The 27698-nt window shown below is 50.3% G+C and overlaps 2 protein-coding genes across 3 annotated transcripts in view; one reads left to right on the top strand and one right to left on the bottom strand.

Moving 5' to 3' along the window:
* Mrc2 (mannose receptor C-type 2) overlaps positions 1-9685 on the top strand; it is a 58704-nt gene extending 49019 nt beyond the window's left edge. The window contains exons 19-30 of one of the 2 annotated variants that reach the window (XM_029484156.2): positions 1625-1725; positions 1995-2137; positions 4756-4870; positions 4976-5139; positions 5272-5380; positions 5783-6021; positions 6145-6313; positions 6406-6552; positions 6849-6968; positions 7144-7323; positions 8139-8165; positions 8273-9685. In XM_029484156.2, coding sequence (XP_029340016.1) covers positions 1625-1725; positions 1995-2137; positions 4756-4870; positions 4976-5139; positions 5272-5380; positions 5783-6021; positions 6145-6313; positions 6406-6552; positions 6849-6968; positions 7144-7323; positions 8139-8165; positions 8273-8496 — 1738 coding nt within the window. In that variant the 3' untranslated portion in view covers positions 8497-9685. Of the gene's footprint in view, positions 1-1624; positions 1726-1994; positions 2138-4755; positions 4871-4975; positions 5140-5271; positions 5381-5782; positions 6022-6144; positions 6314-6405; positions 6553-6848; positions 6969-7143; positions 7324-8138; positions 8166-8269 lie in introns of both variants that reach the window. The other variant, XM_021177266.2, reaches the window with a different exon arrangement.
* Positions 9686-23366: 13681 nt separating this feature from the next.
* Marchf10 (membrane associated ring-CH-type finger 10) overlaps positions 23367-27698 on the bottom strand; it is an 89958-nt gene continuing 85626 nt past the window's right edge. Inside the window, exons 10-11 of the mRNA XM_021178082.1 lie at positions 27068-27110; positions 23367-23768 (exon numbers count right to left, since the gene is read on the bottom strand). Of these exons, the coding sequence (XP_021033741.1) occupies positions 23713-23768; positions 27068-27110 (99 nt within the window). The 3' untranslated portion in view covers positions 23367-23712. The remainder of the gene's footprint in view (positions 23769-27067; positions 27111-27698) is intronic.

Here is a 27698-nt window from a genome sequence, read left to right as displayed (position 1 = left end):
GGGTTGGCTTGCTGTGTCCCCAAGCTAGAGGTGTCGGGGCTGACCAAACAGACAGACAGATAGACCTGCATTTGAGTTTAACTCTGCTCCTCACTGGCTGCTTGGCCTTGAATGATTGAGCGATGTATTTCTGGCCTTCGTTTTCTTATCTGAAGATGGCAATGGTGAGACCTGTCTAGCTTGCTTAGCATTCTTGAGACCCTGGGATTGATTTCTGGACTACAAAACAAATACTTCAAAACACCAACAAGTGTGTGTGTGTGTGTGTGTGTGTGTGTGTGTACATATATATTCATATGTATGGTTACAGTTATATATAGCTATATAGTTATACAGTGATTATTTTAGGTATTTATTTTGAGACAGGCTCTCACTATATAGCCATGGTTACCTATGTAGACCAGGTTGTCCTTGAACTCGGAGATTCCCTTGTCTCTGCATCCCAAGGGCTGGGATTAAAGGTATAGTCACCATACCCAGCTTTATTTTATTTTTAAAGGTTAACCATTACTGTATTATTCCTTTAATACTGCAGTATTCCTTTAATTTTTTTTTCCTGTCCTGAAATTCACTCTGTAGACCAGGCTGGCTTCAAACTCACAAAGATATGCCTGCCTCTGCCTCCCGAGCACTGGGATTAAAGGCGTATGCCGCTACCACCATCAGGATTTCTTTAAATAGTTTTAATTTTTATTGATTTTAAAATATTCACATATATGGTTTCTATGTGTGTGTTTATACACGAGTATGCAGACACCTACAGAGTTCAACAGAGGACACCAGATTCCCTGGAGTGGGAGTTATGGGTGCCTGTAAGCCACCCATGTGTGTATGTGTGCTGGGAACTGGACCGTAGTCCTCTGGAAGAACAGTACGCACTCTTAACAGCTAAGCCATCCCTCTGGCCCCTCAATGATGGGGCCAGTTTCTACCTAGATGTACAGTTTTTAAAATGGCAAAATCCATGATTCGCTCCAGAGTGCTATTGCCTGCATACCATGTAGGTATTCACAGCAGATACTAGTTTGTCAAGCTTCAGATGGCAAAATGCTAAGTGACTGCATCTGCTATCGTCCACCTGGTTGTTGCTTCTCACTCTGGAGACTCTGGGGGCATGTGGTATGACAGGTCACAGTGTCACTTCCAATTCTCAGTCAGACCCACTAAAATAGAGCATTCATGTCCTTAAGATACAAGACCTAGCAAAAAGCCACTGGATACCACAGTGTTCTGACAACAAGCAATTTTAAGCCCTTACTACAGCATCCAGCACTCACTGGGCGCTACTCCTGTCATACCTAGGGTCACATTATAAAGAAAACTGGCCATGGCATGGACCAAGCATACGCTGGTCTACAGAACTCTAGTCAGTGCCTCCCTTACATGAATTAGGGCCTTTGAGGCAGGAAGACCAGGGATTGGTAGAGATCTGCACACTTCTTTGCTATAAGGGTTTTCAGGCGTCTGAGAGAGGTTAGCGTATGCTGGGTGGGGCTTTAATCAGAGGCTGTAGGTCTCTGGCTGTGCTGGGCTCTGTGCTCCTTCAGCCCCATTCCTGCTCCCATTCTACAGCTTCCAGTGCTGTATATGGAGGAGGCTGAACCTGTGTTCTGTGATTCTGTAGGTGGACAGATGGTTCTATTATAAACTTCATCTCTTGGGCACCAGGAAAACCTAGACCCATCGGCAAAGACAAGAAGTGTGTATACATGACAGCCAGACAAGGTGAGGATAACAAGGACCAGAGAGGGTGTTATCAGCACAAAGAAGGGGATATGGTGAGGGATACCTAGGTGGAGGTGGGGGTAGAGGGGGGGACTGGTCTCTTCTCTTTGTGAACAAATCCAAGAAGGGCTATATCCAAGGATCAATGGATGGTCCATGCCTCCAAGGACACAGAACTTGAGCTCAGCCCATATTCTCAGGGCATGGGACCTAGAGTGCTGCCTGCCCTGCCCGACCCTAGGGTAACCATTCTCTTTTCCCCTTCACAGAGGACTGGGGGGACCAGAGATGCCATACGGCTTTGCCCTACATCTGTAAGCGCAGCAATAGCTCTGGAGAGACTCAGCCCCAAGACTTGCCACCTTCAGCCTTAGGAGGCTGCCCCTCTGGTTGGAACCAGTTCCTCAATAAGGTAGGGAGTTGGGAAGGGACACAGAGAGCCAGAGGAGAGGATGGGAACAGGTGTTGGCTGAGCCTCAGGCGCCTCAGCTGTCCCGCCACACCTTTCATCTGTCCGCACACACCGCTCTGTGCTAATGAAAGTGAGGTTCCTTGGAAAGTGGCTCAGTGTTTTGTCCACCAGGGAGCAAAATTATCTAAATACTTTGGTGAGCTTTCTAGACCAGTAGTTGTCAAGCCTTTTGATAATGAACTCTATTAATAAGATAAATTATTGAGCAATCGTACCCAATCTGTATGTGTGTATATGTTATTTATGTATATGTACATGTGCATGCAGATAAAATTTATAGTTACTTCTATACTACAAAACTATCACCACATGGAGTCAAATATGCAAACAGATAAAGATAAAAATAGTATCTTTAAAAATTCTCCTATTAGAGCCAGGCAGTGGTGGTGCACACCTTTAATCCCAGCACTCGGGAGGCAGAGGCAGGTGGATTTCTGAGTTCGAGGCCAGCCTGGTCTACAGAGTGAGTTCCAGTACAGCCAGGGCTACACAGAGAAACTCTGTCTCGGAAAAAAAAAATCTCTATTAGTAGAACAAAAATATGTTTGGGCCATGTGACTGATCAATTATAATAATTAATATTTATGCAATTTTAATAAGAACATATGACTGCATACATTTCATTTTCTTGTTTTGCAGAATAAAAATCCATTTATTTTTCATTTGAATTTATTTTTCCACTGATACATAAAGACACAAGAATGATAGCTATTTGGGGGATGCCATGTAATATTTCGTACATTCGTACATTGTATAATGCTTAAATTAGGGTAAATGTGTCTGTCCCCTGAAGTCATGGTCTTGTTTTAAGGAAAACCATCCCAAGTTCTTCCTTCTAGCTGTTTGAAATGCTCAATATGTTCTGCCCTGCAGTTACCTCACTACAGGTCACTTTATCGTGGGGTCACCTTACTGCACACTAGCACCAAAGAACTAGATTGCATATAACCGTACCTCAGTACTCAGTGGCCAACCTTTCCCTGTCCCCATTATGCCCACTGACTAACTCTGCTCTCAACTTTTTTTTTTCCTTTTTGGATTTTTAAGACAAGGTTTCTCTGTGTAGCCTTGACTGTCTAGGAACTCACTCTGTAGACCAGACTGGCCTAGAACTCACGAAGATCCACCTGTCTCTGCCTCTGTCTCATGAGTGCTAGGATTAAAGCCGTGTGCTGCCACCCCTTTTGAGACAGGGTCTCATGCAACCTAGGTTAGCCTTGAACTCACTATGTATGAGGGTGACTGAACTTTTGAAGGTCCAAATGCAGGAATCACAGGTTTATGCAGTTTTAGGCAGTGCTAGGAATAGAACCTAGAGTCTCTGCATGCCAGGCAAACACTTTACCAACTGAGCTATATGCCCCATCAGAGGTTAATTTTTGCATGCTTAGGTGTGGTTGGCACATGCATGTATGTGCACAGGCCAGAGGTTAACCTTGGGTATTTTCTTAATGGTGCTATACCTTATATACAGAGGCAGGATCTCTCATGTAAGCCCAAAGCTTGCTGATTTGGCTAGTCTAGCTAAGCAGCTTGCCCTAGACACCATCTGTCACCATCTCCCAAGTGCTGGCATGACAAGTGGCCCCCAAACTTAGAGCACTCACACGTGTGCTGGGGATGTAAACTCTGGTTCTCACGCTTGTCCCGGAAGCACTTTATCCATGCCCACATGTGGACGAAACCACACTGTGTTTCTTTCTGTGTTCAATTTTAAACATTCTTTTCCTTAATTTTTATTTATTTATTTATTTATTTTTATTTTTATGCCAGCATGTATGTGTGTGCACCTCTTATGGGCAATACCCATTGAGGCCAGAAGAGGGCATGAGAACCCTCGGGACTGGAGTTACAGACAGTTGTGAGCTGCTGCTGTGTGGAGCCCAATCCAGGTCTTGGGGGGGCGGGGGGAGCAGCTGGTGCTGAGCCGTCCTTGGCAATAGAACCTAAAGGTTTTCTTTTTTCTTGACAACATTTAGAAAATTGTCTTTCTTAGTGTTTTAATTTGGGCACGATGGTATATACTTGTAATTCAGGCCCTGGAAGGCTAGAGGACAGTGGGGCCACAAGGAGAAACTTCTCAAAACAAAAGCTCAAACAACAACAAAAACTCAAAAAATGAAAAGTGGGAAGGACTTAGGGGTTTGGCTCATTGATAGAGTGCTTGCCTAGCATATGTGAGGCCCTTAGTCAGACAGACAGACAGATAGACACACATGCGCATGTTTGCACAAACACATGCACACACACACACACACACAAATAATATTCAATACAAGGGAGTCTGAGGCAAGAAGATCCTGAGTTCCAGGCCAGCTTGGGCTACATAGCAAGACCCTGTCTCGAATAATAACAAGCTCACCACCACCACCACCACTAGAATGTAGGCATTTGTGACTTCTGTGCCAGGATGGGAGGGCAGGGCTTTGCCCAGGGAGATCCAGACGCCCTGTGTATGAAAGCCCCGAGCATCAGCTGCTGAGGGCTACCCAGCAGGGCTTCTGGGTATGTGGACAGGGATGTAGAGCTGTGTATCGATTCCATCCCCTGCCCCACAGTGTTTCCGAATCCAGGGCCAGGACCCCCAGGACAGGGTGAAATGGTCAGAGGCACAGTTCTCCTGTGAACAGCAAGAAGCCCAGCTGGTCACCATTGCAAACCCCTTAGAGCAAGGTAGGGTCAACCTATGGGGAGGCGCTGGTATCTCCCCACAACTCGCTACAGCAGAGCAAACAGGAGCCACCCCATCACTCTTTCCTTTCTTCTGGGGGACTGTAGCATTCATCACAGCCAGCCTCCCCAACGTGACCTTTGACCTTTGGATTGGCCTGCATGCCTCTCAGAGGGACTTCCAGTGGATTGAACAAGAACCCCTGCTCTATACCAACTGGGCACCAGGAGAGCCCTCTGGCCCCAGCCCTGCTCCCAGTGGCACCAAGCCGGTGAGGACCCACACCACAGTGCTTTTCTCTGTCGTTGTCACCCTCTCCCCTACCTCGCCCTTCTCCCAGCCTCAGCTGTCCTTGGATGGGGCAGCCACTGGGGTTCCCCTAAGTAGCCTTCCCCCTCCCCAGACCAGCTGTGTGGTGATCCTGCACAGCCCCTCAGCCCACTTCACTGGCCGCTGGGATGATCGGAGCTGCACAGAGGAGACGCATGGCTTCATCTGCCAGAAGGGCACAGGTACATGCGGCTGCTACACAGAGACACCCCTGCACTGGCTAGCTGCTCTGGGCCGGTCCAGAAGGAACCAAACACTGAATCTCTTTTCAGGGTCCATAGAGGTCCCTCCAGAGTCATGTATCTGCTTGGGAAGCAGGTGGTCTCAGGGGGGAGGGTTGTGTGACATGCTGCCATGTCTAGGGTCAGAACTCCTGAGGTTCAACGTCAAGGCATCTCCAGCTCCTTCTGCATGTTAGCAAATAGAACGTTCACTGATAAGGATGGCAGCTGGCCGTCCCCAGTGGAGACCTGCTCTGAGCCTGATGTCTGGTTTTCTCATACCTGGCTTAGTCTCATACCTGGGAATGGGGTAAGGGGGGGTGGGGCAGAGCTCGGTCTGAGTCCTGCCCCCTTTCCCTGTAGACCCCTCGCTGAGCCCATCCCCAGCAGCAACACCCCCTGCCCCGGGCGCTGAGCTCTCCTACCTCAACCACACCTTCCGGCTGCTGCAGAAGCCACTGCGCTGGAAAGATGCTCTCCTGCTGTGTGAGAGCCGAAATGCCAGCTTGGCACGCGTGCCCGATCCCTACACACAAGCCTTCCTCACACAGGCTGCCCGGGGGCTGCAAACACCACTGTGGATCGGGCTGGCCAGTGAGGAGGTGGGCTCCTAGGTCAAGATTTTGCCTCCCCTACCACCACCCTACCTTCTGCTTTGATTTCCCTTCCTCCTTCCCTTGAGAGTCCGTTCCCTTTATTCTCACCTATGGCTACCTAATACCCAGGGCTCACGGCGGTATTCCTGGCTCTCAGAGGAGCCTCTGAACTACGTGAGCTGGCAAGATGAGGAGCCCAAGCAGTCGGGAGGCTGTGCCTACGCGGATGTGGATGGAACCTGGCGCACCACCAGCTGTGATACCAAGCTGCAGGGGGCAGTGTGTGGGGTGAGCAGGGGTGAGTACCACCCGTGAGGGCCAAGGCTTGCGCAGGTGCAGGTGGTCCTGAGAAGATGTTCAGGCTACATCTTCAATTCGGCACTCCAACAGGGCCCCCTCCCCGAAGGATAAGCTACCGCGGCAGCTGTCCTCAGGGCTTGGCTGACTCATCCTGGATTCCCTTCAGGGAGCATTGCTATTCTTTCCACATGGAGGTGCTGTTGGGCCACAAGGAGGCGCTGCAGCGCTGCCAGAAAGGTGGGTGAGAGCAGCCTAGCCCAGATCCAGGACTCAGGCCTGGAGAAAGAACTTCCCCTCTGCCTATAGCCATTTATCTCAAGCTCTCCTCGCTGTTTAATACACACACCATGCTGTGTCATCTACAGAATATCCCACGGTCCACAAGTGCTAAGATTCACACCATCTTGCACTTGAGCTGCCAGAGAAGAGTGCTGGGGTTGCTGTGAAGGGGGGCGGGGGAGTAGTTTGGGGGAGGGGCTCTATCACCGTAAGGAGAATCTGCTTGTCCTGACATGGGCTTTCTTTGTGTCCAGCCGGTGGGACGGTTCTGTCCATTCTTGATGAGATGGAGAATGTGTTTGTCTGGGAGCACCTGCAGACGGCTGAAGCCCAAAGTCGAGGTGCCTGGTTGGGCATGAACTTCAACCCCAAAGGTACGACGTGCTCTGTGTAGGGGAAGGGAAGGGCTCAGGCTGCAAGAGAGATGCTTCCAACTGTCTCCAGGCTTGTGAAAGCACAGCAGTGGATCGTGGTTATCGCCTCCCACCTAGAAACCCTCCCTCCCACCTATTCCCATTCCCACACCTTCCCAATGGCTTCCTTCCACAGGAGGCACGCTGGTCTGGCAAGACAACACAGCTGTGAACTATTCTAACTGGGGGCCCCCTGGCCTGGGCCCTAGCATGCTAAGCCACAACAGCTGCTACTGGATCCAGAGCAGCAGCGGATTGTGGCGCCCCGGGGCTTGTACCAACATCACCATGGGAGTTGTCTGCAAGCTCCCTAGAGGTAAGCCAGGATCTCGGTCCACAGCTGGGCCCATAGCTGGACTCATAGCTGGATGCCCAGCTGAGTCTAGGGTTACTTGGTATACAGGGGCATCTGCTTTGGTGGGAGGGCATCAAGTACATTAGTTTGCAGCAAGGACTGACGCAGGGCCTCAACTTTCCAAAGTACACATAAGCCCAGAGGACAGCAAGCCCCATCATTCTATAGTGGTTAGGGACAAGGGATGGTCAAGCCCTGAACACTCATTTATTGACTCTGAGGCCTGGGGAGATGGTCCATTTGGTAAAGTCACGCAAACACGAGGATCCGAGTTAAGATTCCCAGCACCCCAATAAAATCCCAACATTGAGTGCCGTCATCTGTAACCCTAAAACAGAAAGGGAGACGTGTATTTGTGTTTTATAGGCCCCTGGAGCTCATTCACCAGCCATGAGCTGAATCCATAAGTTGTAGGTTCAGTGGTAGACCCTGCCTCAAAACACCGAGGTAGAGAGGCATCAAGGAAGACACAGTGCAATATCCTTGACTTCTGACCTCCACGCACATGCACACTCGCAAGTATCTGCTTATATTCACCTATAAGAACACACACACACACACACACCTGTCCCACCTGAGGCAAGTCTTTGAACTCCATGGCCTCAGCTTCCTCATATATAAAACGGAAAGAGTAGAAGCCAGGTCCTAGAGTCCTGGGAGGTTCAGTGACTCTGCAAGGTGACATTCACAAAGCAGTTCACAGGCACTTACTTAAATTGTGACTATGATTTCTGTGAGGACTGATTGTGATTCTCTGGCTCTCTCCTCTTCTACAGTGGAAGAGAACAGCTTCTTGCCATCAGGTGAGTGGAGGGAATGAGCGAGCCCCGGCCTGGCTCTTTCGCTGGCTCCTTTGTCCCTGTGGGCATGACTGGGTCCTGATGTGAACTCCCCACCTCCATTTCAGCAGCCCTCCCCGAGAGCCCGGTGGCCCTGGTGGTGGTGCTGACGGCGGTGCTGCTCCTCCTGGCCTTGATGACCGCAGCCCTCATCCTCTACCGGCGCCGACAGAGTGCGGAGCGTGGGTCCTTCGAGGGGGCCCGCTACAGTCGCAGCAGCCACTCTGGCCCCGCAGAGGCCACTGAGAAGAACATTCTGGTGTCTGACATGGAAATGAACGAACAGCAAGAATAGAGCCAAGGGCGTGGTCGGGGTGGAGCCAAAGCGGGGGAGGCAGGTGCCCCAAGGGCGTGGTCAGGGTGGAGCCAGAGCGGGTGAGGCAGGGGCCCCAGGTCAGCAGGCCCCCATCACCCACCAGCCCACTTGTCTTTGGATGGCAGCCCTTGGGAGTTGCTACTGGGTGCCGGGGGCTTAGCTTGCCATGGGGTGGGAGTACCCAGCTTACCATAGAGGCTAGGCAGAGACTTGGCAGTGGGTCATGTTCCCCTTTCTCTTGGGCCTGGGATCTTGTCACCTGGACCCCATGGCAACTGGAGGGAATATGAGAAGGGACATGAGCTTATTCATGTCCTTTCCTCCCCAGATCCCTGAGCCTAAACCTGCTGACCTGCAGCCTAGGATTCTTTCCTATCTGTAGGCCTGGAAAGCCTGCCCCGTCCCTTGGGGTGGCTCTCTGTCACCTCTCCTACTAGGCTACATCAGCTCTGTCTCCTCACCCTGCCCTCGTGCCTTTTTTCCACCCAGTGCCTCCTTCTGAGCCATGGCCCTGGGACTTGGGTGATCTCTCTCTCTCTCTCTCTCTCTCTCTCTCATTCTCTCTCTCTTTCTCTCTGGGTGGGGGTCAGCTGAAGGGGCTGGCCAAGCATCTGTCACTCCTGTGCCTGCTGGAATGGACCTAGGGTATGGCAGGAGGGAGCCTAGGTGGCTCAGGTCTACGAACCAGGGCACCGGTGTGGTGTCTGCTGGAGTAGAGATGGAACTTTGGAGAGACACCTTATCCACTCACAGGGTGTCATCTCCTGCTGGTCAGGGGAGGACTCTGTCCTTGAAAGAGTCCCCTGTGGGGACCAAAATAAGTTCCCTAATGTCTCCGGCTTCTGGCTCTGGCTTGGAGAGAGGGAAGAAGGTTTGGAGGGGGAGGGGCGCTGGTGAGGCTGTAACCTGGGACAGCACCAGGTGCTACCATCTGGTGTGGCCTAGGGGACCAGCTCCTGGAGCCACTCAGCACCTTTTCCAGGGGAGAGTCCCAGCCAGGATGGAGAGTGCCAGTCCCTGTGTCCCAGTGCGGGACGATGTGAACAAAAACTCAAAGCGGACCCTCTATTGTAGTTCTTGATTTTCGAAATGTGCTATTATTGTTTGTCTTTTTTTTTTTTAAAGGAGGAAAAACAGAAAAAGAATAGCAAACAAATAAAAACCTTCCAGAGGCTTGAGAAGTCAGCGTTTGTGTCTCCTTCTTTGCAGAGTCTGACCCCCACGACCCTGTAGAAACAGATGGCAGCTCTGTCCAGTTGTTTCTGTAGCCTGCCATTTTGCCTCTGGGCTCTTAGGAGCACGTCCTCTTATCACCATTCTGGCTCTCCTCAGGCAACAAGTCGTCCCTGCCTATAAGCGTGTGAACTTGGGCACCTGAGCTCATTGTCCCATCAGCTTGAATAGGGCATAGAGGACCCATCTCCTAGGGCTGTCGGAAAGATGCTTAAGGATTCGGTGAGTGTCCTTACTGAGAGCCTTTGAGTGCATGCGGTAAGCACTCCATAAATGCTAACTGCTACTCTTATATTTTTTATTATTACATTGTGTGTGTGTGTGTGTGTGTGTGTGTGTGTGTGTAGGGTGAGCAATATGAATACCTGGACCAGAGTGGGAATGGAGGGTCCCTAATGTCTCAGAGGACCAACAGGGTGACCGAAGGAGTGTGGCTGAGTGGGTGCAGGCCAGGATGCAGTGGCATGGTGGATACTGTAAGGAAGGCTGTCAGTGGGAATGGCTGATCTGATCTTTAACAAGTTCATTGTAACCGGGGTAAGGGACACAGACAATGGATGGGAGATGGGGGAGGGGAAGCAGAGGAAGCTCTTGCAATCATTAAGACCTCAGAAGATGGTGGCTTGTTCGGCCTGGAACACTAGCGGTGGTTTAGAGGCGTTGAGCGTTCTCAGGCTCACCCTGTCCAGGACTTTTAAAATCTTAGTTCTACTTGCTTTGGATAGGCAGTGTGGTCATGTGGTTCAGAGCCTAAAGGAATGAAAAGAATACATAAAGACGCCCATTCAATGTTCTCGCTCCTTCCCTTGCCCATCCACCCTGGACACTCCTGCCATGATGGTTTTCCGAGTCTCTTTGCAATGTTTGATTCAGGGTGGGGGAAGCCACGAGGAAACAGGGGAGCTGGATTGCCCAGGGGGGCAGCAGATCAGCTGCTTTCTGCCGGGATCAGATGTGCAGGATGAATGGGTGGGACCGCCCAAGACAGAAGAACTCTAAAGAGTCCGTGAGCTGCATTCCTGAGTGAGAGCTGTCCCTGCTCTGCAGCTCTCACAAGACCCATGGGAGGTAGGTGGGCCAGGCATTCCGGAAGGGACCGTCAATCCAAAGTAAGGTCCTTAATGATCAACCCACTTTACCTTCAAGTGATTTGCTCTCCAAACAGAGGCCAGAGTAGCCCCTTTGTGAGTCGAGTGCTTTGCCACTAGCCGTGGCTCAAGGGTTGCTCTACAGGCTGCTGGGAGCGGCTCTGAGGGCAGGGGTGCCAGTGACCATTGCCCCAAGAGAGAAGGAAGCAGCATGGTAAAAAGCAGTGTGAGATCTTTTGGGTCATTTGAGTAGTTGAAGGAATGAGGCTCCAAATGTCCAGTGCCACCCATCTATTTGAGAGAGAGAGAGAGAGAGAGAGCACATGTGCATGCCAGCAGCTGACTGGGTAAGCAAGCCTACTGATCCCAGCAGCCCCAGAAATTTACCTATCTGTACCCCCAGGAGTTACGAGCATAGGCAGCTGCTGCTCCTGGGTTTTATGTGGGTGCTGAGGATTCGAACTCAGACCCTCACCCTTCCAGGGCAAGCGTGAATTGACTCCCCAAACCTTGACAAGTTAATTTTTCCTCTTCTTTCTCTGGTGACTGGAGTCTTGCCAGAGGCCACATTCAATCCAAGTTTGTCCTACAGCCTCTTAGGCCTGGGGGCTCCCCAGAGACTATGTTCTAAGCCTTCCTGCAGATGGCTCCATCGGCCCAGTGAAGAGTTAGGGAATGTTCCCATAGTTCTCTGAGGGGTCAGGAAGAAGGCTCTGAACCTGGCCACTTGCCCTCTGGCTCCCAGCCAGTTCTAGTTTTAGAACATGTGACAAGGACTTCTATCTTCTGGTGGGGCTCAGTTCAGTTAACCACGAAGCATCTCTTCTATGTGCCAGGTTCTCTGCGGAGCCTGCTGAGTGGCAGATGGCCTGAGACCTGTCCCAGGTCTGGGCGAAGGGCACTGTCTACCAGGCACGGAGCCCAGCTTTCACTTGCAGGTCTGAACTGGCCCAGCTTCGGGCACCTGCATATTCAGTGACAGCTCAATGAATCCATGAATGAATGGGAAGACAGGGCGGCTCTCCAGAGAACAGCATTCCCCTATCTCCTATCAAAGCAGAGATGGCCTCCTCCCAGGTACCCTGGCAGAGCAGGCCTGGCCCAGTGGGCAGCTCTCTGAGGCCACAGGGGCAAGGAGCCAGCCAGCCTCACCACATGGCTATTCTGGAACAGAGCTGCCCAAACCTGGTCAAGCTGCCTGGACCAGTGGGGCAGGAGTCTCTGGCAGACCTGAGGTAAAGAACTAGCATCGTGAGGGAAGGCAGAAAGGAAACACTCAGGGAAGTCAGAAGAGGACAAACGAGGGATTGAAGAGGGTCCAGTATGAGAAGAAAGTGCCCAGACCTTCCCGCAGGCCTGACTTTCCTCAGGAGGGTGTTGCCAAGAGGCCTCAGGGAAATGCTGACTTCAGTCTTTGGCTCCCATCAGAATCAGCTCCATTACATCGAAGGGGAGGGGCTGGCTTTAACCCTTCCTTGTCTGAAAAGCAAGTAGTTACAGACACTAGACAGAGGTCTGAGCTACTGCCAGGCACCCAGGTTCAAGGCCATGTATTCAGAGAAGCCAAATACTGAATTTATCAGTTGGCTGGTGGCTTTTCTGGGGATCCCAGGCAGTGACACTTTTCTAGTTCCATCCATACTGTCTTACTTCCAGACACCCCTGAGGTCTGTGGGGTGTCTAGCTGTCCGTAGGGGAGACACCTGGCCCTCTGTTATTGTGGGGTGTCCAGCTGTGCACGTGGTGGTTGACAGTTGACCCTCTGTTACTTTGGGTATCTAGTGGTGCAGGAGAAAGGGGAGACACCTGGCCCTCTGTTACTGTGGGGGTTTTCAGCTGTGTGTGTGTGGGGGGGAGACACCTGGCCCTCTGTTACTGTAGGGTGTCCAGCTGTGTGTGTGTGTGTGGAGACACCTGGCCCTATGTTACTGTAGGGTGTCTAGCTGTGCCAGGCAGGGGGAGACACCTGGCCCTCTGACACTGTAATTCCGTCAGTTTCTGCAGATTTGTACTGTCCTCCTCCCTTGGAATTTGGGGAAAGTGTGAGATGTCCTCCACGATAAGGACAACAAACTGTTATTAAACACAATCTCCCCTTGCTATTCCAGTGGGTTCATTCCACGATCTGCTGCTGCTATCTATATGCACGGCTGTCCAAGTCCAAGCCCCTTGTAAAAAATGCATTATATAAATAGTATCGTATATAGTCTCTGAAAGACTCCAAAACTCCCAAAGGGAGGCACTTACTCAAGCTTCGGGTCAGCCGCGCACCCAAGAAGACACTGAGACCGGTACTTAAGATGTATAGAGAGTAAGATTTAATACAGCAACGACAAGAAAGCACATAAAAGCACATATACCAGATATCTGGGGTCGGATCTCATGCAGCCTGCAAGGTGCAGAGGAGATTCGGCGATTAGCCCAAACTTTTCACAAGCTTTTATAGGTAGGAGGCAAGGGGGGGAGCAGGGCAGGGAAAATACAGGTTTTACGTCACTAAGTGATTCAACCAAGGGTTTTTCCAAAGTGCTTTTGCAACCGCGTCCCACACTTTGGCCATGTACTTGATTCATTGGGACTGAGGTTTTTACTCACACCCTTATCTCAAAAATGTCCCTGGCACAGTCCTTAGTTGGGAGGGGTTAGACTGGGTTCGTTCCAGGAAACCCTTATCTCAGAAATGTCCCCGGAACAGTTTTCATTTGAGAGGGGGTCTGACTCTGGTGTGAGAGTTCAGAATGTACTCTGGGGTGAGAGTTCTGGTGGTCAGTAATTTTCCTCTTTCATTCCCCACTCCTTCTAGTGAGTAATTCTAATCTTAGAATTTCAGAAGTCTATATTTTTATGCGGAGAATACTGCATTTACTCTATTTTAACATGGGAACAAAAACAGAATAAGAAGCATTAGTAAACAGAACTAGGCAGGGGCCCTTTTAGCGAGGCTTGAGGGTCTGGGCATGATGTAGGTGCTCGTAGATCAGATCTCTGGCTGGAACTGGTGAGATGTCCTTGGGGTTCCCAGCTCGTTCACTGTCTCAGCTGTTGGGATCCCTGGAGCAATGTCGTCCGCGTACTCAGTCCAATCCTTTTCAGTTGTGACCAGACCACCTGCAAGCCTTTTAACTTAGCATACAGAGCATTATTATAACATCATAGGTTTAAACACATCATTTGAGACTATAATGGGCATAGGAGTCTCATAAAGGATAAAACTGAATCAAGAGGAAGCATTTCTAGTACGTTTAAGTAGGGCATAGGGAAGGAACACCAAGTCTGTGCCAGTCTCCACGATTAATTTTGTCAAGGTCTGTCTTAGAGTTTTAAACTAATTTTTATCTATCCTGAGCTCTGAGGTCTATACACACAATGTAATTGACCTCTAAATACTTGGCCACACCCTGACTTACCTGGGCAACATTATCTGACACTATTGCTTTTGGCACTCTTGGAAAAATTTTCTTTAATAGTCTTCTTGATGACTATGTGAGCAGTATCATTTATCCATTTTGAGAACGTTTTTTCTCAGTAAAGTTTATTTCTCAGTTGATGTCAGGTCTGTCTTTTCAAGGGAGGACTAGTTTTCTTTCTTTCAGTTTTTACCATTTTATACAGGGTTTCTTTTACCAGTCTTAATTTGTCTATAACTTGATAGTCTTCAGACTGCCAGGATCATTGCTCTTTGGGATGCCTGTTTTTGGCGGTTAGATCTGCCATCTGATTTCTTTTGTTCACAGCATCTTAGGTCTTTTTCTGTAGATGTCAACAGCTCTCTTTGTCTGTATATTGTTCCATACAGTGGCAAAAGCATACCTGCTGTCAGTGTAGACTTTTATAAAGCTTGTATCAAAGCCACAAGTTTAGCTTTTTGGGCTGAAGTCCCTTTAGGGAGGCTGCTGGCCTAGATCACTTGCTTTTTGTCCACCACTGCACTGCTGTCCCCGCCTTCCGCTTACCTTCAATCGTGAGGCTACTGCCGTCCGTGTACCAGCTCAAACTCTCAGGCCAAGGCTGATCTGATCTTTACTTGCCGAGGTAAGTAGCCCCCTCTGTTGGTAGATGGCCCCATGGATATGAGCTGCTTTCCATCTACTACTGTTGCTCCTGTGACAAAGCTGCTGCCATCTGTGTACCAGGCAGGCACACCTGGCCAAGGCTGATCAGTCAGATCTCTTCTTGTTCCAGTTTCCTCAGCCAGGACATCAGCACATTGATGTACAGGAGTGGAGTCATCCGCCAAGGAGCAGTAAACTCTGCCTTTAGCCAACCGCAGGGCTTGGGTTAGTGCCAGGAGTTCAGCCTTCTGAGCCGAAGTTCCTTCTTGTATATCTCCCTCACCGGAGCTTAAAACAAACTCACACAGCTCAGGGCAGTGCCTGAGAAGAGAAAACACATGGGGCAGAGAAGGGAGTGTAGCTCTTACATCTGGCTGCACACTGATATCTCAAAATGAACACAATTTTTTTCTCTGTTAACAAGAGACAAGATACAGAGGGCAGGAGAATGAGCCTTTCTCCCACCCAGGAGGCAGGCAAAGGCTGAAAACAGATCCTTTGATGTGAAGAGCCCAGCGCCGAGTCTCCGCTGTGTGCCGGAACGCGGTGTAAACTCCTGGGAGTGGCAAACAAACGCTGGCAGGCAGAGGCAGCAATTTAACTATTTAACTACCTGATAGACGCCTGGTGCTCTCTGCACTGTCTTTGGGGAGGGAGCACGCAGCCGGCCGGCACAAGGGAGTGCGGGTAGACTCTGGGGGGGGGGGACCAAAAGAGGGACGCTGTAGTCGGCCCCTCCCCAGCTGTGGCAGGCTTCACAGCCACTCCGGGACTGGCAGGCCGCTGCACTCATCACCAGCATCTCACAACTCGGGGCACAGACAGCCTCTGCTTCTGCCGTGCCTGCAGAAGCCAGAACCTCAGCGCCACTGCTGCTATCAAAGCCCTACCCGCGCTGCCAAAGCCGGAAATTCTTAGCCCAGCTCTGCAATCTCAGAGCTCTTTTGAGCAGTCTGGGACTCACCAGCACTGAGTTTTTTTCCCTTTTTTTTTCCTTTTTTAAAACTATTGCTGACAAATTTTGTCCTGACGTCAGTCCAAGTCTACAGTCGACAAAGGGTTAACACACACACACACACACACACACAGTCTTGTCACGTGACACAAACACAACCAGCCAAACGCCACTTTTTGACGGGGTCGGATTTCACATTGACTCTTTTTCCTGATAGGGGTGGGATTCCACATCCACTCCCGCTCTGGCAGAGAGAACACTCTCTCTCTCCTTCACTCTGCCAGGCAACAGCCAGGTCTTTTTGACTGTTCTGTACCCTGGGCACTCCTTCCAGGGTCTCCCTTGGAACATCTCTTTTGGGGTACGGACCGTGAGGCCATAGACAGTCCTCTCACAGCCACTGCCAGAATAAACCCACAATCTCAGAATACACAAATGCAGCAGTTCCACACCTACACACCCAGCAGATTGTCCCATTTCTAGAATAATAGCAGACACGACAAAAGCAGACACAAGACTTGAGACACTACAGGCAACTTACAGAATCAGATGGCCTCTCCAAGGCCGACAGATTGAGACCTTCCCGGTCTCCAGTGGGGTCCACCAAGCGTCCTTGGTCCTCCCCTATCTCACCTGGGACGTCTCCCAGGGGCAGATCGGACGGTGGGCACCTGGGGCACGTCTGCTCCTTACCCACTTCGCATTCCCTCCCGGAGTGCGATCTCTGGTGCTCCTACTGAGCACAGAGCGTCACGCAAAACCAGAACAGCGATCGCTCATACAGAATGGCCTTCCTGGCCTCTCAGAAATTAACAGAACACAGACACCAGACCAAAGCAGAACAGTAAATCTTACTTCTGAGTGGGTCCAGGACTTCTGGGTAGACGCGCTGATTCCCGGCCAACGCACCAAATGAAAGACTCAAAAACTCCCAAAGGGAGGCACTTACTCAAGCCTCGGGTCAGCTGCGCACCCAAGAAGACACTGAGACCGGTACTTAAGATGTATAGAGAGTAAGATTTAATACAGCAACGACAAGAAAGCACATAAAAGCACATATACCAGATATCTGGGGTCGGATCTCATGCAGCCTGCAAGGTGCAGAGGAGATTCGGCGATTAGCCCAAACTTTTCACAAGCTTTTATAGGTAGGAGGCAAGGGGGGGAGCAGGGCAGGGAAAATACAGGTTTTACGTCACTAAGTGATTCAACCAAGGGTTTTTCCAAAGTGCTTTTGCAACCGCGTCCCACACTTTGGCCATGTACTTGATTCATTGGGACTGAGGTTTTTACTCACACCCTTATCTCAAAAATGTCCCTGGCACAGTCCTTAGTTGGGAGGGGTTGGACTGGGTTCGTTCCAGGAAACCCTTATCTCAGAAATGTCCCCGGAACAGTTTTCATTTGAGAGGGGGTCTGACTCTGGTGTGAGAGTTCAGAATGTACTCTGGGGTGAGAGTTCTGGTGGTCAGTAATTTTCCTCTTTCATCTCCATTCCCTCATATATGTTAAATAATTGCTCGAACACCCGGTCCTCCCTATTGGTCAGCCTTCTCCTACCACCTCAGTTCCCCTCTCCTGGACTCCACAAGCCTTTGAAAACCTTGTTCTCTTCTCGCTTCCTTGGCTTTGTGTTACTGTTGTTAATGCTGTGAGTGTGGTGTTTTGCCTGCCCATATGCTTGTGGACCACACACATGCTTAGTGTCTATGGAGGCCAGAAGTGGGAATTGGATGTCCTAGAACTGGTGGTTGTGAGGCACTATGTGGGTGCTGGGAATTGAAACCTAGGTCCAGTGGACGAGCAGCCAGGGCTCTTGACTGCTGAGCCCTCTCTGCAGCCCTTCTTCCAGGGGCCTTTGCTGCAAGCGCTGGCTCTGAGACCCCTGAAATCCCTGCCTGGAGCTAATAGAGAATACTCTCTGTTCTCTTTGTCACAGAGCTCACGGGTTGGGTGCATGGCTTTCTTTGTTCAATAGACTTAACAGATATTATGAACTTCAGAGGGCTACTTGAGCCACACAACCTCCCAAAGGTAAGCTTCCTCCCAGGCAACACAGGGTTAATAACACAGGTTGATTGTGAGGGTTGCAGAGTCAAGGGCTCATTTATCCCCGGGTATGTTCACAGGAAGTGCTCCCTAAGTGGGGCCCACAGGCTCACTTCACCTCGATGTGAGTCTCTCTCTATGGAAACCTCTGTCCAGGTGCCTCCTCCTCTTTATGGGCTCTCATCCTGGTGCATAATTAGCTGATGTGGTATGGCAGTTGTGATGCTGGCCATAGGTTTGGTTTGTGTCTGGTTTGGTGGTAGTAGTGCTTGCCTGGGTTCAACTCCCAACAGTGAGAAAGCTTGAGAAGATTCTGGGACCCACCCAGGGCTCTTCAATCACAGGCTAGTAAAATCTGATGGAGTCGCTGATTCGCAGAGGGAAAGATGGCCCCTTACAACCTGCCTCTTTACAAGCTTTTTACTGATTCTTTGTGAGTTTCACACCATGCACCCCAATCCCACTCATCCCCCCATTCCCTCATATCTGTGCCCCACCCTTGCAACCTCCGTCCCCAAATAAAAAGCAACCGCCCCAAAACAAAGACATCCCATCCTGGAGGCCGTAGTGTGTCACAGAGGTCATGAGTGGGAGAGCCAACCTTTTGATCAATGATGAAACATGACCCTTTGAGTACCAAGAAGTCAAAAGCATACCTGTGGGTTGCTGGAGCCAGAGGTAGACACGAAGTCTCAGTGTCTCTTTCATGGCTGACTTCATTGGAACATCTGGGAAAATCCTTGAAATCATTTTATGTAGAAAAGAACAGTTTTCAATAAAAGTTTTTTTAGGCCAGGCAGTGGTGGTGCATGCCTTTAATCCTAGCACTCAGGAGGTAGAGGCAGATCTCTGTGAGTTTGAGGCCAGCCTGGTCTACAGAGCAAGTTCCAGGATAGCCAGGGCTACTGTATAGAGAAACCCTGTCTTTCAAAACAAAAAAGCAAAACAAAAAAGCAAAACAAAATTTTTTTTGATGTGTAATATGTGTATCAGCGTGTGTGCCATTGGTTGTGTACCGCGTGCCTGAGTGTGAAACCCAGAAGTCTACACTGGGTGCCTTCCCCTGTCGCTCTCTGCCTTGTTTTTGTAGAATGGGTCTCTTACTGAACCTGGGCTGGCTGAACAAACAAAATCCGTGCTGAGATTACAGACAAGCATGGACAGGCCCAGCTTTTTGTGTGGGTGCCGGGGACCCACACTCAAGTCTTCATGCTTTCACAGAGGGCACTTTACCCATTGAGCCATCTTCTAGCCCCTCAATGACTTACTGGTGAAAACCTTTGGGCTTCTCAACCTTCCTAATGCTGAGACCCTTTAATACAGTTCCCCATGTTGTGATGACCCCCAATCATAGCATTATTTCATTGTTACTTCATAGCTGTTGCTACCGTTATGAATTGGAATATAAATATCTGATGGTCAGGATATCAGATATGTGACCCCCAAAGGGGTCGGAATCCACAGGTTGAGACCTGCTGGTCTGGGTGGAGCTGCCTGAACACGTCTTACAGCAGACTGGAGCTGGCAGGATGTTGACATAGCCACTTTGGCCTCCAGTCAGCTCTCGGTAAAGCTTTTTTATTTTCATTGGGAGCCGAGATCTTGCTGTGTTATCTAGCCTAGACTTCCTGTGCTCAAGGCTGGGAGTACAGAGAAGCAGGGGGGCTTGTGAAAGACCCTGGGGTTCATCCTCAGGCCAGAACAAAGCAAAATGTTACCTCCTGGGCGTAAAGAATCCTGTCTCCCATTCTGAAGCAGCAGAGACTGTGGGCTTTGTATAATCATCATTATATACATTTATATAATTTATATAATCATCATTACTTGCAGTGCTAGGGATTCCAACCCAGGACCCTGGGCAAGCACTCTACTCATTGAGCTAGATCTTTAGTGCTATAGGACTTTGATCTAACTTTGAGATGGTCTCATGTAACCCAGGTTGGCTCCAAATTTGTTACATAGTAGAAGGTGGCCTTGAGTTAAAAAATTTTCCCCTCGCTATTGTAGGGGTTGGGTATCCATGTATCACAGGCATGTGGAGGTCAGAGGGCAACTTCGTAGAGTCCAGTTCTCAACCTCCACCCTTAGGTTATGTAGTACCTATCTGTCACTGTGATAAAACCAAGGCCACAGAGGAAGACAGAGTTGTTCCAAGTTACACTTTCATGTTCCGGTCCATCACTGAGGGAAGTCAAGGAACCTTGAGGCCGGAGCTGAAGCAGAGACCATAGAAGAATTATGCTTACTGCCTTGTTCCCCACAGCTTCCTCAGTCCGAGTTAAGAAATCACCAGATCTACCTACCCAGGGGTGACAAGCTGAGACCTTGCCAGTCATCATTAATCAAGAAAACGCTCGGCTGGGCGTGGTGGCGCACGCCTTTAATCCCAGCACTTGGGAGGCAGAGACAGGCGGATTTCTGAGTTCGAGGCCAGCCTGGTCTACAAAGTGAGCTCCAGGACAGCCAGGGCTATACAGAGAAACCCTGTCTGGAAAAACAAAAAAAAACAAAACAAAAACAAAGAAAACGCTCCACAGACATGCTCACAGGCCAAACAGGACAGGAGCAGTTCCTTAGTGGAAGCTCCTTCTTCCCTTCTCTTGGAAGTAAATTAACCAGAACAGGTAGGCACTGTTAGCATCTGTCTAAACTCCACTTCCACAGTTACCTGGCAACAGCCAGGTGTGCCTGACCCACTATAAAAGGGGCTGCTTGCCCCCTCCTCCCTCTCTTGTTTCTTTCTTGCTCTCTTGGGCTCTTGCTCTCTTGCTCTTCCCTTCCCCCTCTCTCCATATGCTTATGGCTGGCCTCCTCCCTCCTCTTCCTCCTCCTCCCTCCTCTTCCTCCTCCCCCTCCCTCCTCTTCCTCCTCCTCCCTCCTCTTCCTCCTCCCCCTCCCTCCTCTTCCTCCTCCTCCTCTTCTTCCTACTCCTCCTCTTCTTCTTCCTCCTCCTCTTCTCTTCTTAGTTTTACAGTTTTAATTGTGTTTATTAAATGTGATGGGTAGTCTGCCTGTATATCTGTGTACCACATGCATGCCTGGTGCCTGCAGAGCCCAGCAGAGAACATCAAGTCCTCTGAGTAAGTAGTGAGTGTCTTTAACCACTGGGCTATCCCTCAAGCCCCTATTCATTTTATTTCCAAGGATGCCTTGTCCCCCATCTCCCTCCATGCTTCTCAGTACCAATTCTTGGGAAAATCTTCTCTAAACCTTAAAAGTCAGTTAAAAGCCAAGGGCCAATTTTTTTTTCTGTGCAGCTGGGGCCTCCACGTGCAGCCGGGGGTTCCATGTTTGAACACAAGCACTTGAAACTTTGAACTTTATTTAAACCATGGAGTTACTGTCAACGTCAGCAGTGTGTCTAGGATCTACTAGCAAGCAAAGATATTGTTACTCTTTATCTCTGGTCTTGGGTCTTGGCAGCTTGGTTGGACCCTCCTTATTTCCAGGAGTTATATCGTGTTGTTTAAATAGGACATGCCGGAGGAATGGGTCAGGATTTTAGGTAGGCCAGACTAGTCTTCCTAAAGACTCTATTGCTTCCATGCTTCAGCTCCAGGCTGCAGAGCCTTATCCAGAGCCCCCAGGAGAGAGCCAGGCTGGGAATCGGAAGCTGTTGCAGGAGCATGGGTCTTGAAGGCAGGAAGAATTTTGTTTGTTCAATCTAAATTTTGTTTGTATATTATAATACCACGATGAACCCGTCACTCAAATAAATATTTTTTTCTAAGTATTATTTATTTAGAGCTGGAGAGTTGGCTTAGCAGTTAAAAACCCTTCTTGCCTTTACAGAGGACCAGGGTTTGAGCATCCACACAATTCCTTGTTCTGACCCTCAGCAGGCACCGGGCAAATACATAGTGCATTTACCTGCATGCAGGCCAAACACTCATACATACTGTAAGGAAAAGTTATCAGCTCAGGACCCCTAAGACCAAGTTATCAGCGCGAAGGAGATTTATTAGCCCCAGAGGGCAGGGAATAAGACTCAAGGACAAGAGACAGAGGAGGAGGTCCCCAAGAAGGGGGGAGGGAGAGCCGAGGGAGAAGGGGGAGGGGTATTTGTCCCCAGGGACAAAGGATTGCCTCTGGATAGAGAGGAGACAGACATGGCCCATAGGAAAATGGTAGCTTATAAAGGTAAAAAGAGAAGCCTTGTTTTAGGATGAAGTGTTTAATTTTAATTTGTCATGTTAATTGGGAGCCAAAGGGGGCTTCTGATTGCTGGTATTAAATACTTTGATAGCTGGACCTTGGTGGTCAACCTCAGGAGGAGGAAGTGGCCAAATAAGGGAATAGACCTTGCTGGCTGGCTTTAGGATGTAATCTAATGGCTTTTAGCAAGGCAGAGGGAATGGGGGAGAAGGGTAAGGCCTTCCAGAGCCAAACTTACCAAACTCAGCTGGCCAGAGTCCCTTCACATATACAATTAAAATAAATCTAAATAATTAAAGCCAAAGCATCATGGGTTCATTGTGGTGTTCTCTCTCTCTCTCACACACGCACACCCACACACACATACACACATACACACACCTTTATACTTCAGAATGTCCTCGCCTATTCCCTTGTGACCCTCCTGCCCTTGCCTCCTGAACGCTGGGATCACAGACAGAATTAGCCACACATCACCTATGTGGTGCCGTGGATGTGCCCATGGTTCGTGCATGCAAGGCAAATGTCTCTCTTCATCTTACCTTTTTCTTTTTCCTCCTTTTTCTGTCCTGTCCCCTATTTTTGAGGACATCTTAAGGGGGGGAGCACAAGTATCCCAACACGGCTGTCACACACCCACACTGCAAACATGCAATTCAATGGATCTGAGCACATTTGTCCGGCTCTGTGACTGTCATCACATAACCACTCTGACACCTTCCTCACCTCCAGTTTGTTTCCTTTTCATTTCCCAGAGACCACAGATCTGCCTTCTGCCTAGTAGCTTTGCCTTCTCTAGAAATCGAATACAAGTGGAATTATAGACTATGAAGTCTTTGGGACGTAGCTTCTTTAACTCAGTGCACATCTTTGCATGCTACTCTCTACTTTCCACCATGTTTTTCTGAAAGCCTACTTTTGTCTAGGTTTCTATCTCTAGATTTTTGAGACTAGGTCTTTCTATACAGCCGAGGCTGGCCTCCAATTTATAATCCTCCTGCCCCAGTGCTGAGATTGCAGGAGTGAACCACCAGGCTTGGCTAGAGACTTCTCCTTCATGCTTTCCGTTACATACACACTTTTCCTGAAACCAAGCTCTGATCTTTTTAATCACCCTAGATCTTGTGGGTCTTTGATTACTGAGTCCACACCCACAGCTGATCCTAAGTGGGACCCACTTGCCCCAGCCCATAGGAGCCTGAGATGTGTCACACTCAGGGGGCGGGTAGCAAACAGAAATGAGGCGAGTGGAGTGGGAGGTGGGGTGGGACTCAGAACTGTCAGCCTGGGAGGAAATAAACACAAAACAAATGGGAGAATAAAGTCCGTTTACTGAATGCATGGCTCCATTCCACTCAGGGAGGGCGGAGGCCCGAACAGAGGGCCTCATCATTGGGAGCCCAGGCTGCTGGGCTGAGGGGCAGCAGCAGGGCAGCACACGGGGGACTCAGCTGTTTTGCCTGTGCTGGTTGGGATGGTCCCTGTGGCTGCCCACGGATGCTCAAGCCAGACCCCAAGAAGGAGTGGCACGGGTGAAAATGGTAACTGCGAACACATTGGCTTCAGTTTCAATAAAGAGGAGGGAAGAAGGGAGGCAGAGGGGGACACAGAAAGGGCTTCTGGGTGGAGAGGTCTCTGCCGCACTCCACGACCAGCTCCCTTGCTAGATGACCCGGCCTGGGTAAACGTTGCTTGCATTACCATCTCCCGACTCGGAACCTAGAAAGCAAGACCATCTCTCAGGCTGCAGGGCCACAGCAGCTGGGCGTGGCACCACTGCCACTCTTTGTCCCACTCTGGCCTGAAACAGTGTGGGGGAACAGATACTTTAATCTGGGGCTGGGGACTGCCTGCACTAGGGCTCCAGCTGGGCCAGGGGCAGCTGGACTGCAGGCTGCTCTAGGAATCTATTTCAGATGCCGGCCTGGTGATAAAGTTTGCAGGCTGAATAGACTAGGTAAAATAGGTAGAATAGTTGAATAGGTAGAGCCCTTGTCTTCTTCCAGAGTGATGTTTCCAAGTTAACCCTGCTGCACGGTGGTGACAAAGAGCAGGGCAGGGTGGCACTAGGAGTGGCAGAAGGGTCCGAGCACAACAGATGGGACAGGAGAAGGGTTCTCCTTATTCTCAGAGAAACTCTTGTTCTCGTTGCTTCTTTTTGTCTTGGTTTGAGGGGACGTTTGCAGACTATGTAGAAACACTTTATCACAGTAGAATAAATAGTGTGTGGGGGAACCGGAGTAAATGACACCTGGCTGTTCACACCCAGACCCTCTCAGCTCTGTTTCTGGTCTCAAGGAGGCCCCGGCCACTCCAGCTTTCTCAGCCTCTCGCCCACAGAGTACTTCCCTTGAAAGCTGAGAGCATCCTGGAGTTGGCTCTCCTGCTTGCCTGGGTTCACCCCACACCTGCATGCGTATCAGCAGGTCGTGAGCCCTCTTCCTGGCCTTAGTCTTGGCTCTGGTGATGGTCATCTGGGCCAGCTGGGAAGCAGCTGTCAGAGAAGCTGTGTCAGGAGCCCTGTCACAGGTTGGCTCACACATCTAAGGATCTGCCTGAGACACCTTCTCCTCAGTGTTACTGACAGGGGTCTTTTGTTCAGGGAGTGGTGTCCAGTAAGAAGGCTGACTTGGGCACCACAGGGCCATAGACAGCTTGGCACCCTTTGTGTCACCCTTTGTGCCCTGACAGTTTGTCCTTTACCTCTGTGTTTACCTGGACTGAACTAGGATGGCAGGTCACAGTTGTGACTTGGTGCTGGCAGGCCATACTAACCAAATGCTGCCAAGCAGGTGAGTCATGACAAGCTGGAGGGACCAAAGAGGAAGAATGTGGCCCAGGGGAAGGGCTGGCCTCTCCTGGCTCTACTTCTGGTACCTGACTTTTGTCTTGATAGTGGCTTTGGCACAAAGACAAGGTAAGGGCTGCCAGTGGTCAGTCACTGAGGTCAGTGTGTGAGTCCCTCTTGTCCTGGGCTCCGTCCGTACAGCCTGGATTGGCTCTCCCCTCCCTACCAGTATCTGGGAAGTGTAGGCTGGGGGCAGGTAGAAGGAACTTGGCCTGTATTTCCAGGAAAGAACCTGCTGCCCTACTGCCTGTGAATAGTTGATTCTGGAGCTGGGCCAGCTCCAACTGAGACAGCAAATGAGTGGCAGACAGTCAGAGGGACCATCTGCATGGGAGCCACAGAGAGAAGGAAATGAATACCCTTCTTTCCTTCTCTGTGGAGACATTTTTTTTTTTTTTTTTTTTTTTTGTGGTGGTGGTGGTGGTGGTGGTGGTGGTGGTGGTTGATGGTGTTTGAGACAAATACTTCGCTATACAATGCAGCCTGGAATGGAACTCCCTACAGTCTGCTTAGGCCACCACGCTGCCAGCCTAGATTCCTTTCTAAGCATTCCCTGGGGATGCTCTTACACTCCCCCAGAGAGAGCAGCCTCCTGTGACAGCAGGTTTAGAAGCCAAGGTTGCCTGTTGCTTTGACCCTGAGTCTGGGGGAGCCCCCGCGGGCTCCCGGATACAGCGGTCGTACGGAGCACTAGGGGGCGCCCCTGCCCAGCCGAACGCTCTCGGACGCGCCCGTCGCCGCAGGTTCCGAACTGGGTAGCGCTGCGGGCATCTTGGAGGCGGGGCGGGGCCCGGGAGACAGGACCCTCTGAAGGTCTCCCAGTTGGGGACCAAGCCCTGCTGCCTGTCACGTCTCTGTAGGATCAGGAGGCTCTCGCCGAAGCCACGCTGAGAACCCGTGCGCGGACGCCTGGCCGAGGTGCGGTCCCTGGGAGGTGGTGTGTGCAGGCAGACACACAATGGTCTTTTAGACACCTTACCGCCGCTTTCCTGGGCTGAACCCAGGCAGCAAGGCCGGGTTCTGAGCACCCAGGCGGCAGCCCTGAGATCTCGCTCAGTTGGTCTGGACCTCACATCACGTAGGGATTCCAGGAGCTCCTTTTGTAATGAAGAAGGGCCTTCCCCATCTCTGAACACCGGGAGCCTGGCTCCCTAGGACTGCGTGTCCTGAATAGCAAACTGGTTTTCCTAGGGATGCAGTCTTGGCCCCACCCTGGGGAGCTCTGGACTGGTGCAGTGGCTCTTCTGGTCAGGTATTTATTTGTGGGGAGTAGGGGAGGGGTCCACAAAGCATCCCTGCAATGGGCTGCATCAACCCTGCCTGTGGGCTGTGCATGAAAGACACATTCCAGAGCCCCACCCCACCGCTGGAGTAGAGTCTGTGGGAGGGCCCAGGAATCTGTGTTTAGGGTAAGTTCTCGAGATTGTGGATGCCAGCGTGGGAATCACTCTCCTAAAGCTCTCAGGGCAGGGCAGGCTTTTGTAAATTGTCTCCTTGAAGAACCCAGAGAGACCCAATTGTCACATCCCTCCAATTCCCTGCGACACTTATTCTCTCTGTGGATAGAGTCTTCCTTAAGGCTTGCCTCTGAGCCCTCTGCTTTAATTAGGCTCATCTTCTCCGGGGGGAATTTCTATGGAATAAGAAACCAGTCTGAAGGAGGCTGGAGACCTGTTGGCTTTGTTCAACCTCTGAATCCAGCAGACCCACTTGATGTGCTTAATGTCATCAAAATCCAATCAAAACGCTTGCTTGTCAAAGGATCGCTCTCTTTGGTAATGGCTAACTAGCCTGCTTTTAGGATCCGGGAAGGAAAATCCCAGGCAGGATCCTGGCAGGAAAAACAACAAAACAAAACAAAAAAACCCAACCAACCCTCCATCACGGGCTGGATGCCAGAGGACCTAACAAGGAAAGCACTCTCTTCCGCCTAGTTGACCCTTTCCCTTGGTTTCAGGATGAATTAAAAAATCTTATCTGCTCCACATCCAGCCGTCTTGATTGATTTTCAGCTAAGCCTAACGTTTCCTGAGCTTGGTGGGGTTATGTTTGCCTCTGGGTGGTGATCATAACTTCCTTCCAGGGTATTAGGTTCAACACAGGAGCAGAAAAGAAGCAACCTAGCAGACACCCTTACTGGGGGCAGGACAGGATGCACCCCCAAACCTACTTTCATTTTCTTCCGGTCTGGGTTGTGGGTAATTTCTTGACAACTGTGAGAGAGAAAACAGTGAGACATGAATTGTTTTTACAATGCAGCTGTGAACAGATGTGTACCTCCCTGGCCTAGAACTCCTGTGACTCGCCAAGGTGCTGGGGATCAGGGCTGCTTTTCTGCACCGATGGAGATCAGCTTGTCCCAAGGACAGTGCAGTGATAACCCGGGTCACCTTTGCTGCTTCGGGCTTCTATATTTGGCAGTGTGAACAGACTCGCTTCCTTTCAGCAATTGATCTGAATAGCAGAATCCCTTTCTGATGGTCCAGGCACAATTTACAGGCTGCGGGGAGGGAGGCTGTGCTAATTGGCCACTTGCCTCGCCACTGGCTTTTAAACAATCGCTTGTATTCTCTGCTCAGCAGGAAGCTGCCGACCCATCCAGGCCCTGGGCTCTCTTTGTTCTGACTTTATGGCATTTTATGCCACAATAAGAAATGCTGTGGACTCCATGGGAGCCATTGTGCCAGGCTGCAAGGATGTGGGCCCAGTCACAGAGGGCTTGGTGCTATTTCCCTGGGAAGAACAGGGACTTTGTGACAGGCTAAAGACAAAACAGGGGGTGCTGGACAATGTCACTGGAC

This window comes from Mus caroli, unplaced genomic scaffold (genome assembly GCF_978045245.1).
Source record: "Mus caroli unplaced genomic scaffold, Mus_caroli_1 scaffold_13, whole genome shotgun sequence".
NCBI lineage: Eukaryota > Metazoa > Chordata > Mammalia > Rodentia > Muridae > Mus > Mus caroli.
This window is presented reverse-complemented; position numbering and strand designations above follow the sequence as displayed.